Source organism: Panthera uncia (assembly GCF_023721935.1).
Source record: "Panthera uncia isolate 11264 chromosome E2 unlocalized genomic scaffold, Puncia_PCG_1.0 HiC_scaffold_19, whole genome shotgun sequence".
Lineage (NCBI taxonomy): Eukaryota > Metazoa > Chordata > Mammalia > Carnivora > Felidae > Panthera > Panthera uncia.
The window spans coordinates 16,827,489-16,844,739 of record NW_026057588.1 but is presented as its reverse complement, the minus strand read 5'-3'; the positions used below and the strand labels follow the sequence as shown (position 1 = coordinate 16,844,739).

The following is a 17,251-nucleotide window of genomic DNA, read 5'->3' as shown; positions in this document are numbered from 1 at the left end:
CAAAGAATTCTGGTCTGAACAAAAGAAAAAAGATAAACAAAGGGTTAAAGTGTCACTGGGAAAAAATCAGTGTGCATATTGCAAACAAGAGGGACACTGGAAAAAGGATTGCCCCAACTTAGCCCAACGCAAAACTGGGCCACCCCAGGTATCTGTGATGGGAGTCGATTTCGACTGACGGGGCCGCGGCTCGGTGGCCCCTTCTGAGCCGTTGGTTACTGTTAATATAGGGGGCCAACCTAAGACCTTCTTGGTGGACACTGGGGCAACCTTTTCAGTTTTAAAACAAGATCCTGGCCCCACCAGGCAAGGGGCAACCCTGGTGCAAGGAGCAACTGGGTCCCAGACTTGTAAATGGACCACTGAACGACAAGTAGATTTAGGCCGTAAAACTGTTACACATTCTTTCCTAATCATGCCTGAATGCCCCTACCCTGGATTACTAGGTAGAGACCTACTGCATAAACTAACGGCTTCTTTGAAATTCACTGAAGGGGGTATGCATATTAAAGTCGGCCAGGATGGCCCAACAACGGTAATGGTGACTGTGCCACTTGGGGAAGAGGGCCTGCTCACTCCAGTGCCTAATGAAAATGTTCATGCAGTCGATCCCCTCCTTAAAAGCCTCCAGGCGGATTTTCCCCAGGTATGGGCTGAAACTAATCCACCTGGGCTGGCAATTCATCAAGCTCCCATAATAGTGGAACTTAAGGCATCCGCACTTCCGGTAAGACTAAAACAATATCCCATGTCCCGGGAGGCTAGGCGGGGAATCGCTATTCACATCAAGCGTTTGCGCGACTCTGGCATTTTGATCCCATGCAAGTCGCCATGGAATACTCCGCTTCTTCCTGTCCGGAAGCCTAATTCATCCGATTTCCGGCCAGTTCAAGACCTAAGAGCAGTAAACGCCAGGGTAATGGACATTCATCCCACTGTACCCAACCCTTATACTCTCCTTAGTCTGCTTCCCCCTTCTCAGGTGTATTATACAGTTCTGGACTTAAAAGATGCCTTCTTTGCCATCCCGCTGGCCCCACAAAGCCAGCCACTATTTGCATTTGAATGGACTGATCCTGAAGAGGGAAAAGCCGGACAGCTCACCTGGACGCGACTCCCCCAGGGATTTAAAAATTCTCCTACTCTTTTTAATGAAGCCCTGCACCAAGATTTAGAGCCATTTCGGATTTCCAACCCACAGGTAACTCTATTGCAATATGTTGATGATATCTTGCTGGCGGCCCCTTCTCATTTAGAATGCCTGAATGCCACCAAAGGACTCTTGAGTCTTCTACAAAAACTGGGGTACTGAGTGTCAGCCAGAAAAGCACAGGTCTGTCGTACTGCAGTGACCTATCTAGGTTACAACCTTAAAAAAGGTAAGCGCTACCTTGGTGAACAAAGAATTCGGGCCATACTCGATATTCCTCAGCCTAAAACTCGCAAACAAGTCCGCGAGTTCCTTGGGGCGGCAGGCTACTGCAGACTATGGATACCTGGCTTTGCTGAACTGGCAGCCCCTTTGTATGCCACCCTCAAAGGGTCTCCAGAATCCTTCATGTGGGGAGAGACTCAAACCAAAGCCTTCCAAGCCTTACGAGATGCTCTCATGACCCCACCAGCCTTGGCCCTACCAGATCCCACCAAGCCATTCCATTTGTTTGTAGCCGAAAAAGGGGGGGTAGCCAAGGGAGTTCTGACACAGCGCCTAGGACCTTGGCGCCGACCAGTGGCTTATTTATCAAAACGGCTGGATCCAGTTGCTTCCGGGTGGCCCCCATGCATTCGACAAATTGCTGCCACTGCGCTTCTAGTTAAAGATGCAGACAAACTAACCTTAGGGCAAGCATTGTCTGTCACGGGGCCCCATGAAGTGGAAACTTTACTGCGGGCTCCCCCAGAGCGATGGCTGTCAAATGCTCGGATTACCCAATATCAAGCATTGCTACTTGACCAGCCCCGAATACGTTTTTGTGCTCCCACAACCTTAAACCCAGCCACTTTGCTGCCTGAAGGACAGAATCCCCCTCTACACTCTTGCCCAGAAACCTTGGCAACGATCTCGTCCCTCCGCTCTGATCTTACGGACATTCCTTTACATGACCCTGATATCAGCATGTTTTCAGACGGCAGTAGTTTTGTGTTTCAAGGGCAAAGGTATGCCGGTGCTGCGGTGACGACAGACCGTGAAGTTTTATGGCAACAGACCCTTCCCCCAGGAACTTCAGCCCAACGCGCAGAGCTCATCGCACTAACAAAAGCCCTAAAACTTGGAAGAAACAAGTCAGTTAACATTTATACGGACAGCCGCTATGCTTTTGCAACCGCGCATGTACATGGATCCATTTATCAAGAGCGTGGTCTCCTCACAGCAGAAGGCAAGGCCATCAAAAATAAAGCTGAAATTTTAGATCTTCTAGCAGCCATCTGGGAACCTGCGAGGCTGGCAATCATTCACTGCCCGGGACATCAAAAAGGCAACTCCCTAGAGGCAGTCGGAAACTGCCTGGCTGATGCAGCAGCCTGAGAAGCTGCCCTAACTAAAAGTGAAAGTGCCTTGGAGCTACCGATCTTGACAGAGCCCCTGCTTCCACTGGAGCCCAGTTACACTCCTAAAGATTTGGAGTGGATTTCCAGAAAAGGGGGAAGTAAGATGCCGGGACAAAAGTGGTTTCAGGATCCTGAAGGTAAGATCCTCTTACCCGCGGCACTCGGGCGGCGCATGGTGGGTCAGCTCCACCAAGGGACTTATCTGGGAAAAACGAAGATGGCGGAATTAGTGCGGAGAAAGTTCAGGGCGCAAGGGCTGGGAAAAGAGATTGAAGAGGTTGAAAGATGTGTAAGCTGTGCCCAAGTAAATCAGGGTGCAAATAGGAAGGTTTCAGAAGCTAAAAGAGATAGAGGAATTGAGCCAGGCCGCTTTTGGGAAGTAGATTTTACTGAGATTAAACCAGGGAAATACGGATATAAATATTTGCTTGTTTTTGTAGACACCTTCTCCGGGTGGGTCGAGGCATTCCCCACTAAATCAGAAACGGCTCAGGCGACAGTTAAGAAATTATTAAATGAAATAATCCCTAGATTCGGGCTGCCTCTGAGCATAGGATCGGACAATGGCCCGGCCTTCACGGCGCAGGTGTCCCAGGGTCTGGCCCAGGCATTGGGAATAGATTGGAAATTACACTGTGCATATAGACCCCAGAGCTCGGGTCAAGTAGAAAGGATGAATAGGACCCTAAAAGAGACCTTAACCAAATTGTCCCTTGAGACAGGCGAAAATTGGGTTGATGTCCTGCCTTTTGCCCTTTTGCGAGCGCGTTGTACTCCATTTGTCAAGGGATTTTCCCCTTATGAAATTTTATTCGGCAGACCTCCACCTATCCTGCCGAGGCTAGGAGACGATGTAATGGAACAGTTGGAACAGGACCATTTGCTGGCTTCGCTCATGGCCCTGCAACATGTACAGAAGGAAATAACCAGGGCCTTGAGAGAAGCCTTCACTCATCCTCCTGTTCTTCCCCACCCCTTTCAACCAGGAGACTTAGTCTGGGTCAAAAGGCACGAGCCTAAAACCCTGGAGCCGCGCTGGAAAGGACCACACACCGTGATTCTGACTACACCCACGGCCGTGAAGGTAGATGGTGTCCGAACCTGGATTCATCACTCTCAGGTTAAGAAAAACTGCGTGAAGGTGGGAACAACCCAGACTGATGCAGAACCAGATAACAAAGAGCAATGGAAGGTTCAAAGGCATCCAGAAGATCCTTTAAAGCTAAGACTGATGTGGGAATAATAATTTTCTGGGTTTGTATGGTGATAAGTGTGGGGGACTGTATGGAATTGCATCCCCTATCTTTTTAGCCATACCAATGGGAACTCAGGGACACTGTCATGGGAAAGGTGATAGCATCTAATACCTCTTCCACTGTGCCTTGTTTTTTGTTTGATTTATGCGACTTGGTGGGGGACTCATGGGGGACTCTAGTTACTAATTATAAACAGCCAACGGGCTTGGCTCCTCCGGTCCCTGAAAACCCCTATATGGTTACCTATGGATGTGGACACAGGGATCAAGAACAAAAATTGGCTAACATACCAGGGTTATACAGTTGCCCTGCAAATAGAAAGGTCGAATGTGAAGGAAAAGGCCAATACCATTGTGCAAAATGGGGTTGTGAAACGCTGGCCCCCTGGCTGGCAGGACAGGGCCATGATCCCTTAATCACCCTCCTTAGAACTCCAGATCCCAAATGTAAGACTCAAGGAAAATGTAACCCAACAAAAATATGTTTAAAAAAGGTTTCTAGTTCCAGTACCTTTTCCTCTTCCTGGGACACTGGACACACTTGGGGTCTCAGGATGTATGCTCCAGGAGTTGACAAGGGCATTTCCTTTACTATACAACGGGTTAAAAGAAAAACTCCACCCAATCCGGTAGGGCCAAACAAGGATATGATTTTACACCCCCCACTCTTTCCGACTGTCCCTTCCCAACCTACCCCGCAATCGGGTGCCCCCACAAAGTTGGAATTACCAACTACAGGTCATATCCAGAACCCGTTCTCCCCTGAGACGCATTGGCTAGATGTAGTAGATTCTATGTATGCTTGGCTAAATTCATCTCACACCGAGATTGTACAAGATTGTTGGCTGTGCTTAAACCCTAAACCTCCATATTATGTGGGAGTGGCTACAAATGCTAGCATTGGACAAGACATAGAAAAGCATGTTGTGAAATTGCTAAATCCAAGCACGACATTGTGCCCTTGGGGTTCACGACCAATTTTAACCCTAGGAGACCTCCAAGGGCAGGGTTGGTGTATAGTGTCCCAAGAATATAATTGGCAGAACTCCCCTTACAAAAACTCTTGTGCAGAAGTGTATATTCCAAGTAGTTCAGATACTGATAGCGCCCAAAATATAGCATACCAAGCCCTTACTGGAGCCTGGTTTGCTTGCTCATCAGGAATTACCCCCTGCATTGCAGCCGCATACTTTGGGGTCGGCACCCAAGAGATTTGTATCCTAGTTCATATTCTCCCACAAATATACCTATATAGCGGAGAAGCAGGGAGAGAACACTTACGTCTATTTGAAGGACATTCCAGGGTAAAAAGGGCAGCACCAGTCCTCATTCCACTCCTAGTGGGACTGGGAATTGCAGGATCCACAGCTATTGGAACTGCTGGACTCATTGTGGGGGACCAAAATTTCAAAACTGTAAGCAAGCAAGTGGACCGAGACCTAGGCTACTTGGAAACTTCAATTTCTCGGCTAGAACACCAAGTAGACTCTTTAGCTGAGGTTGTATTACAAAACAGAAGAGGGCTTGATTTACTCTTCATGAAGGAGGGGGGCCTCTGCGTGGCCCTCGGAGAAACATGCTGTTTTTATGCGAACAATTCCGGAGTAATCCGAGACACTCTCAGTTTGGTCAGGGATAATCTTAGGGCCAGGGAACGTGCCAGGGAAGCCAGCAATAATTGGTATCAGAGTTTATTCTCTTGGTCCCCCTGGCTCACATCATTGCTTACAGCCGTAGCTGGGCCACTGCTATTGTTACTTCTCGGGTTAACTATTGGCCCGTGCATTATCAATTGGTTAGTACAATATGTCAAGAAGCGAGTTAGTGAAATAAAAATTATGATGATCAGGTCCAATTATATCCCCTTAGTTCCTAATGATGAATCAAGGGATTGATTCACTGACAAGAAAAGGGGGAAATGTAAGGGTTAAATTGTAGTGTAGGGCTAATGCTTAGCTTGAAAAATAACAGCTTTGTGTTGACATTGAAGGTTAAGAGATAACAGCCTTGCTTTACTCTTATAAATTACGCCTCATACTCTTGTAAATTAGGCTTCACCAATTAAGGAAGCAAAAGTTCAAAAAAAGAGCATCAGAGGCAGGGTCAAGGAGATCCACTGGTTGCAACTTAGAGGCAGAAAGTCTAAAGTAAACACCTCATTAGGCAACTGTTTCTAACTCATCTGGAAATTGTTTCTTTGTTCTGTTCCCAGGTGATGATAAAACGATGTGATCGGTTATAAAAACTCTGTACCCCGGCTGTTCGGGGCCGCACACTTATCAAGAGTGTTGGTCCCGATCGGTCGGCCTTGCCTCTCATTGTAATAAACTTTGTTGTGACTGTCACTGGTGCCCGTAGCATTCTGTTTCAGGAGTCGTGTGGATGCAACAAATGTACGTATCTTCATTAAAACCTACTGTGTTGCTAAAAAACGCTAACCGTCATCTGAGTTTTTAGTGAGTCATCATCACCGATCACGGGTCACCATAACAAATACAATAATAAAGAAAACGTTTGAAATATTGTAAGAAATACCAAAATGTGACACAGAGACACGAAGTCTGCACATGCTGTTGGAAAAATGGCGCCGATGGACTTGCTCAACACAGGGTTGCCACAAACCTTCAATTTGTAAAAATAAACGCGGTTATCTTCAAAGTGCAAAAAAACAACACACAAATGAAGCATGCCTGCACGTAGTAAAGCAGCTAAGCGTTCGGAGACCTTCGCACACGCAGACGGCACTGATCTTTTCAGCACACGCTATTCAGCTCCTCACCAAAGCACACCGGTGATGAGGTTTTTTGGGGGCGATGGGGAGGTTTTCGTGGGGATGGTCCAGAGCGGAAGGCCAAGAAAGAATTCTTGAAGATGTCTTTGGTGCAAAAATGTGATTTTATTAAAGCACGGGGACAGGACCCACGGGCAGAAATATACTCTAAAGTTGGGAAGGTAAAGTCAAATGGGAGGCCTCCAGAAGAACTTTGATATGCTAAAGAGGACTCCTAAGATACTTGAGGCCTTGCTGTTGTCAAGCTAAGGTTATTTTCCCTCTAGTAAGGCATTAACATTATGACGGCAGGGGGTTCCTGGAGAAATGTTCTACTCTGAATTTGCCTCAAGTATTTGTCAGTGGGCAGCAGGTTATGAGGAAATTTAATTTTCTGCCATTTCCTTCTTGCCTTTGTTCCTCATATCACTATGAAGGGGTGATGTTGGGGTTTCGGGAAACTGAGTCTACAGGTTTCTGGAGATTAGGCAGTTGATAAGATTGCCTTTTTCTTGTAATTTACTAAGATATTTACAAACTGATGGAGACTCAGGTCCTGCAGGACTGTGATCTCTATCAATTAACCATTTGCTTTCTTTCCTTTCCTTTGTCCTTGGGCAGCCAGAAGGGCCTAAGGAATGTCACAAACATCCCACTTGACCGGAGGGGGGCGGGGGTGCTAGCTTGTATTTTGCCTTCAGCCTGCCTTATGCTCATCACCGGCACTGCCATGACTTTTCCCCTTATAGAAAGGGAAACTGAGACTCAAGAGTGATCATTAAAGAACTTGCCAGCCACCTCACAGTAACTAAGTGGCAGGGGTAGGACTAGAACCCGGGCCTGTGTGACTCTGGAATCTGAACTCTCAGCCATTCTCGTATACGGCCTCCTCAAGAAGAGCATGTCCACGCATGCACACAGGTGTGTGTGTGTGTGTGTGTGTGTGTGTGTGTGTGTGTAATTCTGAAAGCTATGCAACAGTCAACAGTGGTTACTTAAGGAATTAGGGGAAAGGGAAGTAAGTCAACTTGCATTCTGCTACTAAACAATTCTGTACTGTTTACATTTTTTCAATGGCTATGTATGATTTTATAACAAAAATATAAAGTCTTATTTTAAGTAATAATTCTGCTCCCCAAACAGCCACAGAAAAGAAAACTCAAGTTAGTCTTAGCATTTAGGCCCTGTTTACTGAGCAATTACTATGTCCTAGGCTGAATGACTATGTCCTAAGGACTTCGCATTCATGACTTCACTGAATTCTCACAACCAGGTCTAGAAGGGGGGCATTATCATTCAGCCCCTTTACAGAAAAGGAACCTGAGGCTCAGGGATGTAAACTGACCTTATCAAGGTCACATAACAATGCAGGGACTCAGCTCAGGTCTGACTGGTTTCAGACCCCATGTTTCTACCTACTCCGTATGCTAGTCACACAGGAATGATCACGATGACGATAATAGCAAGTTAAGTGCTTACCGTGGGCCAGACCCATGCTCTTCATGCATGAGGTCATCAAATCTCCAAGGCAACCCCAATTTTACACATGAGGAAACTGAAGCCACTTATTTGTCCAGGGTCACCCAGCAGAATTGGGACTGGAATCCAAATCACCATACATGTGTCCACCCAGAAAAGAGGCAGAGCTAAAAATAAAACAAAAGTACTTACTTGCAATTCAGGGAGCACAGATTCCATCCCTCCTCTGGGAACAAAAGTCAAGGGTTTCTACAGATAAGAGGGAATGCTTATACACATTGTTTACAAAGAATTTTGATTGGTGTTGGTAACAAAAAACTAATCTTCACTGCATATAATTGGTTGCTAAGGCTGTCACTAAGCAAAGTCTCTTACTGTTGCAGGTGTTCGGGCTGAGTCCTTGGAATATTTGTTGTTTGGCCCAGTTCAAATGCTCACCGTTTCACAGGTGAGGACAGGCATAAGGCACATCTTAATGGCCTCCCGGCTCCATTTGAAAACCCCTTGACATAAGGGGTTTCATTGCACCTATCACACACGACGTTGGCATCCACCCAGCCGCTCGAACCAAACACTCAGTAGTTATCCTGACTCCTTCCTTTCTTTCCTTTCCCTCCCTCTGTCCAGTTTCGCTTGGTTCTAGCTTCTGGAAGATAGGAGCTCGCTTCTCCCTGTCCAGCTACCTCAGCCCAGGTGGAAGCTGAGGCCAACTGGACAAGGGAGCCTAAGGCAAGCTGATAGCCGCAAACCACCCCGCCCCCCCCCAAGGTGGGATGTGCGTGATATTCCTCGGGCCCTTCTGGCTGCCCAAGAACAAAGAAAAGGACAGAAAACAAATGGTTAAACTGATAGAGTCTCCGAGTTTACTTACAGTAATCTCATCAATTGCTTCAGCTCCAGGAACTCCCTACTATCTTAAGAAAGCCTTGCTAGAGGGAAAAACCACCTTAGCTTGACAATACCTAGGCCTCCAGTAATCTGTAAATCCTCTTTAGCACAGGAAAATCTGTTTAAGAAACTTTCTCTTGCCTTTACCTCCCCCAACCCCACAGTATATAAGCAGTCACTCTGCACAACCCCACTGCAGCTCTTCCTGCCCACGGGTCCTGTCCCCGTGCTTTAATAAAATCACCTTTTTGCACCAAAGACGTCTTCCAGAATTCTTTCTCGGCCATCAGCTCCAAACCCCACCATCACCCCCAGAACCCCATCAAACTCTCAACTGGGCCGTTGCGAAGGACTTCGCACTGATCTCCATGCTGCCCTTCCTTCCTCTTGACCCCTATCCCATTTACTCTCTACACTGAGGTCGACATGGTCTTTTTCAAATCTCTGCCTAAATAACCTCTCGTGCAGTCTTTCTCAGGGTCCTGGGAGAGAAATAAGCCGTGCGGAGAATGGTATGTGGGATTGTTTTCTCAATTTTCCTAAGGATGATACTATCTAATACCATTTTCTAATAAGATAGATGACCTAATTCATTGCATGTAATGGATGCCTTGGGAGTGTTTGGGCTTGATTCTCTGCAAGAACTGGGTGGAGAAGGCTGCAAAAGCTTCTTGTCCTATTTCAAGTATCAGCGCCCACTAGGCCCTTGTGACCTATGGGACACCACATTTCCACCTCTGCAGGCTCATTTCCTACTACCTTTTTTTCGTGAGAACAAGAGCTCTCCTCCATTTCTCAATTATGGAAGCCTCGTTCCTGCTATAGGACTTTTGCACAGTCTGTTCCCACTGCCTGGAGCTTCTGCCCCAGGCCTTCCAGGGCCAGCTCCCCCTGTTAGTCATTCAGGCCTCAGGCTCAAATGCTACCAGCACAAAGAAGCCTAGAGACAATGACAATCCTTGCTATTCCATTGCCCTTGTTTTCTTTCTTTCACAGCACTTACTTCCCCTGGTCTGAAAGTGCCTTCTTTCTATATTCACTTACCTAATGTGTGTCTCCCCAGTTCGAGCTGAGTGCCACAGGGCAGTTCTATTTTATTCAGGGCTGCATCCTCGATAACCACTGGAAAGCTTTTTCACAGGAAACCAATCTGCAAAAAATACGTTCAGAGAATTTATCAGATATTTTATTAGGTGCCAGTCACTGGGCTCAGAGCTTTGCAAGGCATCCCATCCACCCAGCACTGTCCAATGAAAATATAATATAAGCTACTTCCAATTTTCTAATAACCACATTAAAAGAGAAAAGAAACAGATGGAATTAACATGAATGTATATTTAATCTAACATGTTTAAAGTATTATCATCTCGGGGCGCCTGGGTGGCGCAGTCGGTTGAGCGTCCGACTTCAGCCAGGTCACGATCTCGCGGTCCGTGAGTTCGAGCCCCGCGTCAGGCTCTGGGCTGATGGCTCGGAGCCTGGAGCCTGTTTCCGATTCTGTGTCTCCCTCTCTCTCTGCCCCTCCCCCGTTCATGCTCTGTCTCTCTCTGTCCCAAAAATAAATAAAATAAAAAAAAATTAAAAAAAAAAACGTTGAAAAAAAATAAAGTATTATCATCTCAACATGTAAGGGATTTTAACAGATTTTTTTAAGTTGTTTTTTGGTTTTTTGGTTTCAGGTGTTTTGTTTTGTTTTGTTTTGTTTTGTTTTGAGAGAGAGCGTATGAGCAGAGGAGGGACAGAGAGAGAGGCAGAGAAGGAGGATCCCAAGCAGGCTCTGCACGATCAGTGCAGAGCCAGACGCGGGACTTGAACCCACGAACGATGAGATCGTGACCCGAGCCGAGATCGAGTCCTATGCTTAACGGACTAGGCCGCCCAGGTGCCCCAAAAACCTGCAAGGGATTTTAAAAGAGAGAAAACATTTATTGTACTCCTCCTCCATCCCTCCTCCTCTCTGCCTTCTAGGTCATGAGGAGCTCTGCCCTGCCTCAAAGTTTAGGGGCTAGCAGGCTCCCACTTCAGGACGGATCCCCAGTGTCCCCCCAAATGGCGTCTCAGCTTTCCCTCCTTTTCTGTACCTCTCGGTGCGCACGGGCCCTCCAGGACCTGTATTGTGAGAAAGTGGGCAGGCAGCCCTCGAGTGGGGCCTGAAGATGCCTTCCTGCACAGACGCAGAACCCAAACAGGTGTGACTCGGGACCAGGGACAAGCTGCCGGGCCAGCAGCAGTCTTACCCGGAAATGAGTAGGAAAGCGCCGAATAAAGGACTCCAGCCTCGGAGCATGCGCAGGTTAGCACCAACCCGGAAGTGCACGGGCGGGGGGGTACGGAGATGTCCCTGCTGACAAGAAGCGCAGATCTCAAAGCTCGAGGCTCAAGCCTTTCAGCAGGGGGAATGGAGGAGGAGGTCGTGTTGGTGTCTACAGCGGAGGTGAGACCGGAGGTTGACTTCTCCGCTGCGGGTTTAAGAACTCTAAGTTTGGGCCTTAAGCGGGGGTTGAACCCCTGAGCAGGATCTTTGCGGGAAGGGCGCTGGACCTCAGGGATTCTCTGAGATCAGGAAAGACTTTGTGAGGGTGCTTCTTTGGAGTATATCGACAAAGGAAGCAATGCCAAAGGAAACTTTGTTACAAACATTGTGCCACGTTTTAGATTTACCTTGAACGAATTCTGCAAAAGTCTACGTAGGGCAGTATGATCGTGAAGACGGTTTTAGTTCTAAGAAATAACAAGGTGGCCTGGTAATGGGACATAGTTTTGTAGTTGTACGTGAGTGAGACCTCGATTTCTCAATCCGGTCAGGCTGCTTCTCCAAATAATCTCATTTGGAGATAATATAAGGAGTCAAAAGTTAGTCTTCCTGTCTCCTACTTCCATGGGTGGGGGGGGGGGGACCCCCGGGGTTTTGTTTGGGAATTAGGGGGGGGGGCTGCCCTGAGAACAAGTTGTAAGGGGCGGGGGGTGGGCATCCGATCGATCGTTGGAGGCCCTGAAGGATCTTTTCATCAGGTCAGCAGCGCTGGAGGGACATTGATCCCTGCTGCTACATTAGGAATGAGTGATGTGGAATGAGGTGTGCCATGGTAGGGGAGGGTCTCTGACCCAGTGTGTCACGGGGACACTGTGACCACACATCCTGTCAGGAATGCAGGGAAGGGAGGTTCTTGCTGTGGGAGGTGTTTGAGCCATTATGGCAGGGCCAGGATTGTGGATCGTGTGGAACCTTGGGGGGGGGGGGGGTGCCTGTCAGCAAGAACAGGTGAAGGAAGTTATTGTTTGGCAGTCTCCAAGGAGGCTTGATTGCACATGCCCAGATGTAGGCATAGGCAAATTTTTTCCCCGGTAGCCAAATTTTGAAAAAGTAAGAAGAAACAGGTGAAATTAATTTTAATGTATTTTATTCAATGCAATATATCCAAAATATTGCTTCAGTAAGTAATATAAAAAATATTAGTGAGGTACTTCTCTTCTTTTTTTTTTTTCTTCTAATGTCTACAATGCAGCGTATGTGTTTTCCGCGTATGTGTATGAGCTGTGCAGCCCGTATCTCAGTTATGGTTAATCACATTTCAGGTGCCGTGTAGCCACATGTGGCCTGTCGCTACTGCATTGGAGAGTGCAACTCTAATAGAAATAGAACACGTTGTGGAAGACATCCTTAGTAATGACAGATGATATCGCAAAAAAAAAAAGAAGACCAAAAGGGCAAGTGATGCTTTAGGTAGGGCGGGTCAGGCTGGGAAGACCTCAGCGAGGACTGAGGGAAGTGAGCCATCAGGGCAAGGAAGGATTGAGTCGTGCAGGCACAGTGAGCAAGCTTGGCCTATTCGAAGAGCTCCAGGGAGACCGAACGGCTGCACCAAAGTAAGCAAGGGAGTGGGGGGAGGTAGGAGATGAGTATCATGGTAAAGTCTATCGGGTTTTATTCTGAAATCATGGGAAACCGTTGGAAGGTCGAAAGTGGAAAGGTGGCCCGATCTGATTTAACATTCAATTAGATTTAACATTCTAAAAAGGGGCTTTCAGAACTCCTGGGAAGTGACTAGGTATCCCATAAGTGATGGAGGGGCTGGTAAGAGGGTAAATGTGAAAGCCATCAGCTGCGGTAGAGGGCACTGAGGACCATTAGCTCAGGTCACCAGATGGAAGGGAGACTCAGGTTTACATGAGGAGCGTGAGGGGTCTGTCAGTGGGAGAGGACTGAGGGCTTCTCTTTTGTTGGGGTTGTCACTGGTTTGGGGGAGGGGCATTCAGGAATGTTCTAGTAGGTTCCTCAGTTGGGCAGCAGGAAATGCGGTGGGAGGTCTCAATGGGAGGATGCTCAAGGGTGTTCTGTCGTGTTCACTTCTCAGGAGCATCTAAGGACATTTTATCTGTCGAAGTTCTGGGGCCGCCCCTTCAGTGCATCGTTGTGGAGGTTTGTAATGAAGTGTGCCAGGCTCTCAGGAGGGACTGCGCCGAGGAGGTAACCTGAGGAGTGCTGGTGAGCCACAGAATTCCCGCATGGCTGAAATGGCTTTGGGCAGGTGGGAATAAAGTGGCTTTACTGTTGCAGTTGTAAAATATTTTTTTTAATGTTCATTTATTGGGCAGGGGGAGGGGCAGAGAGAGAGGGAGGGAGGGAATCTGTGCCGTCAGGGCAGAGCCCCACGTGGGGCTCAATCTCATCAACTGAGCCAAAATCAAGAGTTAGGTCCTTGGGGCACCTGGGTGGCTCAGTCGGTTGAGCGACTGACTTCGGCTCAGGTCATGATCTCACGGTTTGTGAGTTCGAGCCCCGCGTCGGGCTCTGTGCTGACAGCTTGGAGCCTGCTTCTGATTCTGTGTCTCCCTCTCTCTCTGCCCCTCCCCCACTCATGCTCTGTCTCTGTCTCAGAAATAAACATTAAAAAAAATTTAAAAAGTTGGATGCTTAACTGATGAGCCACTCAGGCACCCCCCCTTTTTTTTACATTTTATTTTATTTTATTTATCTGTTTATTTGAGAGATAGTGTGTGTGTGTGAGTGGGGGAGAGAGGCTGAAGGAGAGGGAGAGAAAGAGAGAGAGAGAGACAGAATCTTAAGCAGGCTCCATGCTTAGCATGGAGTTCAACGCAGGGCTCGATCCCACGACCCTGGGATCATGACCTGAGCCGAAATCAAGAGGTGGACACTCAACCACCTGAGCCACCCAGGCACCCCTTAAATATTTGATTATGAACTATTTCAAACATTCATCAAAATATGACAAACCATACTGACAAAGCCTGGTGTACACATTCCCTTAGCTTTATCCATTTTAACATTTTGCATAACCTATCTGCTTCAGACTTGTTTTAAGAACTAAAACCTTATAGGGCACCCGGCTGGCTGGTTGGGAGAGCATGTGACTCTTGATCTCAGGGTTGTGAGTTTGAGCCCTACGTTGGATGTAGAGATTGCCTGAAGAGTAAAATATTTTAAAAGATGGAAAGAACTAAAACATTACAGACAGAGATAGAGCCCTGGTTGTACCTTCCTTGATCCTATTTTCTTCCCTCCCCCGAGGTAACACCATTCTCAGGTTAATGAAGATCCTTCCCATCTATTTTTTTTTTGCACTTTTACTGCAAATGGATATACCCACAAACATGTTTTTTAAGCTTTACGTAAATGGCTTCGCACCATGGGTATCATTTTATGACTTGTTTTTTTTTCACTTAACATTATGTTTTTCAGACTGAGCCTGCTTGAGACCTGTAGCTCTGTCTGATTTTTACTGCCAGATACCTACCGTTCCGCTGGGTAGAAATACCACATTTTCGTTTTTCCATTCTCCTCTTGACGGACGGTTAGGTAGTTTCCACCTTTGAGCTCCTGCAAACACTGTTACTGTGAAAATCATGATACACACAAGACTTTCACGCACATATCCACAACTTTGGACCTCAGTGTTGGTTTTGTCATTCAGGACTTTGATGAGAAGCTTCAGTAACAGCAAGTTAAACCCAACCATGCTTTGCCCCTTTGAGTTTTACTTTCCTTTCTGTAAAATGGACATGATAACATTACTGCATAAAGTCGTAAGAATTAAAGAAGAACATGAATGGAAAGCACTCAACACAGTGTCTTACACGTGGCGGGCGTCAACACCCGGGGGCTTTTTCTGTCTTACGGAGACAGGAAATTCAAATGGTTAAAAGATCTTTGGAGTCTTAACAACTGGGTGGGAAAGCCGGCTCTGCTGTTACTTCCCGGGCTGGGCTGCCCGTGGGAAAGGCAACTCACTCTTCTGAGCTTCCGTTTCTTCACCTGTTAGAAGAAAGCAAATGAATGCAGTTGTGAGTATCCGTTCTCCAAACAGGAATCTGTCTGGGTCGCGATCGGACTGGAGTTGTATAGCAGAATAATAGCTGCCGTTCCCTATTGGGAATAAAACTGGGCCAATCTGTATTGTTTCTGAACTCCTAGTAGGTACCCGTATTATTCTTGTCCAGCAACATCTTATATGGAACCCCAGCATATAAAGCAAATGAAGTTAGAACCTACCACAGTTAAAGCGGGGATAACATAGGTGTGTGCGGGTTTAATCCTGGCTCTGCCGGGTACTGGCTGTGTGAGCCTAAACAAATGACTTTATCTCTCTGAGATTCAGTTTCTTCATTTGTAAGATGGGGAAATGATGCCAACCTAATAGCGTTGTTATGTGGCTCAACTGAGATAATATATGCAAAGCACTTGGCATAAAGCCTGGCTTGTGATAAGAACCGAATAAGGGTGGCTGTCGCAGCTGTGGCTGTGACCACCTTCGCTGACCACAGGGTGGAGTGGAGATCTCCCAGCCTTGCATCGGTGCCCTCCATCGTCTGGCCCGACCTGCATTTCTAGTCTTCAACACCTACACTGCAGCCAAGTTGAATTACAACGTCCCGTCTAGGATCCGGCACTGCCGGGTCTGGACGTATGCTCTGCCCGCTGGGGGGGACCATCCTCTGTCCTCTCCCTGGCTCCAAGAGTATGAACGTATGCTTTTTAAAACTTTTATCATGGAAATTTTCAGAATGTACACGAGTTAGAAAAGCTAGTATAATGAACCCTCATGTAGTCACCACTCAGCTCCAGATGTTACCGACCTTGTTTCCTACATGCACCCCAACATCCTCGCCCCACTAGATTAGATCCCAAGCAGTTTATCGTGTCACCTGTAAATTCATCATTATGTATCTCTAAGGGAAAGATGCTTTTTAAAAAACATAACTACAGGGGCGCCTGGGTGGCTCAGTCAGTTTAGCGCCCAACTTCGGCTCAGGTCATGATCTCACGGTTTGTGAGATGGAGCCCCACATCAGGCTCTGTGCTGACAGCTCAGAGCCTGGAGCCTGCTTCAGATTCTGTGTCTTTGTCTCTCTCTACTCCTCCCCTGCTCACATTCTCTCTCTCTCTCTCTCTCTCTCAAAAATAATAATAAAAAACATAACTACAATACCATTTCATGTTTGAAAGAGATGAATAATTTCTCAGTATCAATCTGTCACTGTTAAGTTTTTATCATCTCATAGATCTTTTTTTTTTTTTTTGGTTGATTTGTTCAAATCAGGATACCAGTAAGATCTATACATTGCATTTACAGATGTGCTCCTTAAATCTGTTATCTTTTTTTTTTTTTAACGCTTATTTATTATTGAAAGACAGAGAAATAGAGTGTAAGCAGGGGAGAGGTAAAGAGAGGGGAGACAGAATCTGAAGTAGGGTCCAGAGCCCGACGCGGGGCTCGAACTCACAAACTGCGAGATCATGACCTGAGCCGAAGTCAATCGCTTAACCGAGTGAGCCAACCAGGCGCCCCAAATTTGTTTCTATCTTTAAGTTCCTTCCCTCCTCTCTTCCCCCCCCTCTTTCCCCCCTCTTTTTTTTTTACTGACGAAACTGAGTTATTACTAGGCCTTGGGAATTTCCCATGGGAAATGCAAGCGGCAGGGGGAAGGGGGTTGGCCAATTTCTTCTCCATGGAACACTTTACTAGGTTCCTCTGTACCTTTTTTCCTCCTGCAGACTGGTAGTTAGATCTAGATTCCAGAGGTTTAGTCAGATTTGGGGGGTGACTTTTGGCAAGAAGTTCCCGGTGGTGATCTGCCCCTTCTATCAGATCTGCAGGGGCCGGCCTCCTTTACCATAGTCTTGTAGGATCAATCCACCGGTTCACAGGTTGTCAGCCTGACCTCACCCCTTTAGAGTGCCCCCCCCCCCCCCCCCGTCAGACTTGCACCTGGTGGGTTTTAGCAGTCATTGACATCAGCCTCCATCCACTATTAAGTTTTGCAAAAATGGTAACATTGTAATTCCATTA

At 46.9% G+C, this 17,251-nt stretch overlaps 1 protein-coding gene and 2 long non-coding RNA genes across 5 annotated transcripts; 2 read left to right on the top strand and 1 right to left on the bottom strand.

The window, feature by feature from the left end:
* Nucleotides 1–1,278: 1,278 nt before the first annotated feature.
* LOC125915285 (endogenous retrovirus group S71 member 1 Env polyprotein-like) lies at nucleotides 1,279–6,150 on the top strand. Of its 3 annotated transcripts, XM_049621032.1 has the most exons (3): nucleotides 1,279–2,687; nucleotides 3,537–3,670; nucleotides 6,018–6,150. In XM_049621032.1, exon 1 carries the CDS (start codon nucleotides 1,559–1,561, stop codon nucleotides 2,525–2,527), a length of 969 nt encoding a protein of 322 aa, XP_049476989.1. In that variant the 5' UTR covers nucleotides 1,279–1,558; the 3' UTR covers nucleotides 2,528–2,687; nucleotides 3,537–3,670; nucleotides 6,018–6,150. The 3 variants fall into 3 exon arrangements, with proteins under 3 accessions (XP_049476989.1, XP_049476988.1, XP_049476986.1); XM_049621031.1 differs by lacking the exon at nucleotides 6,018–6,150 and having other exon boundaries at nucleotides 3,537–4,697; XM_049621029.1 differs by lacking the exon at nucleotides 6,018–6,150 and having other exon boundaries at nucleotides 2,517–2,687; nucleotides 3,537–5,993.
* Nucleotides 6,151–6,201: 51 nt separating this feature from the next.
* Nucleotides 6,202–11,258, bottom strand: LOC125915316 (uncharacterized). Its single transcript, XR_007455630.1, has 3 exons — nucleotides 11,024–11,258; nucleotides 9,987–10,092; nucleotides 6,202–8,221 (listed from the first exon to the last, which is right to left on the bottom strand). It is a non-coding gene; the product is annotated as an uncharacterized LOC125915316 (long non-coding RNA).
* A 19-nt stretch (nucleotides 11,259–11,277) lies between these two features.
* Nucleotides 11,278–13,848, top strand: LOC125915312 (uncharacterized). Its single transcript, XR_007455627.1, has 3 exons — nucleotides 11,278–11,376; nucleotides 12,519–12,809; nucleotides 13,298–13,848. It is a non-coding gene; the product is annotated as an uncharacterized LOC125915312 (long non-coding RNA).
* Nucleotides 13,849–17,251: the final 3,403 nt, after the last annotated feature.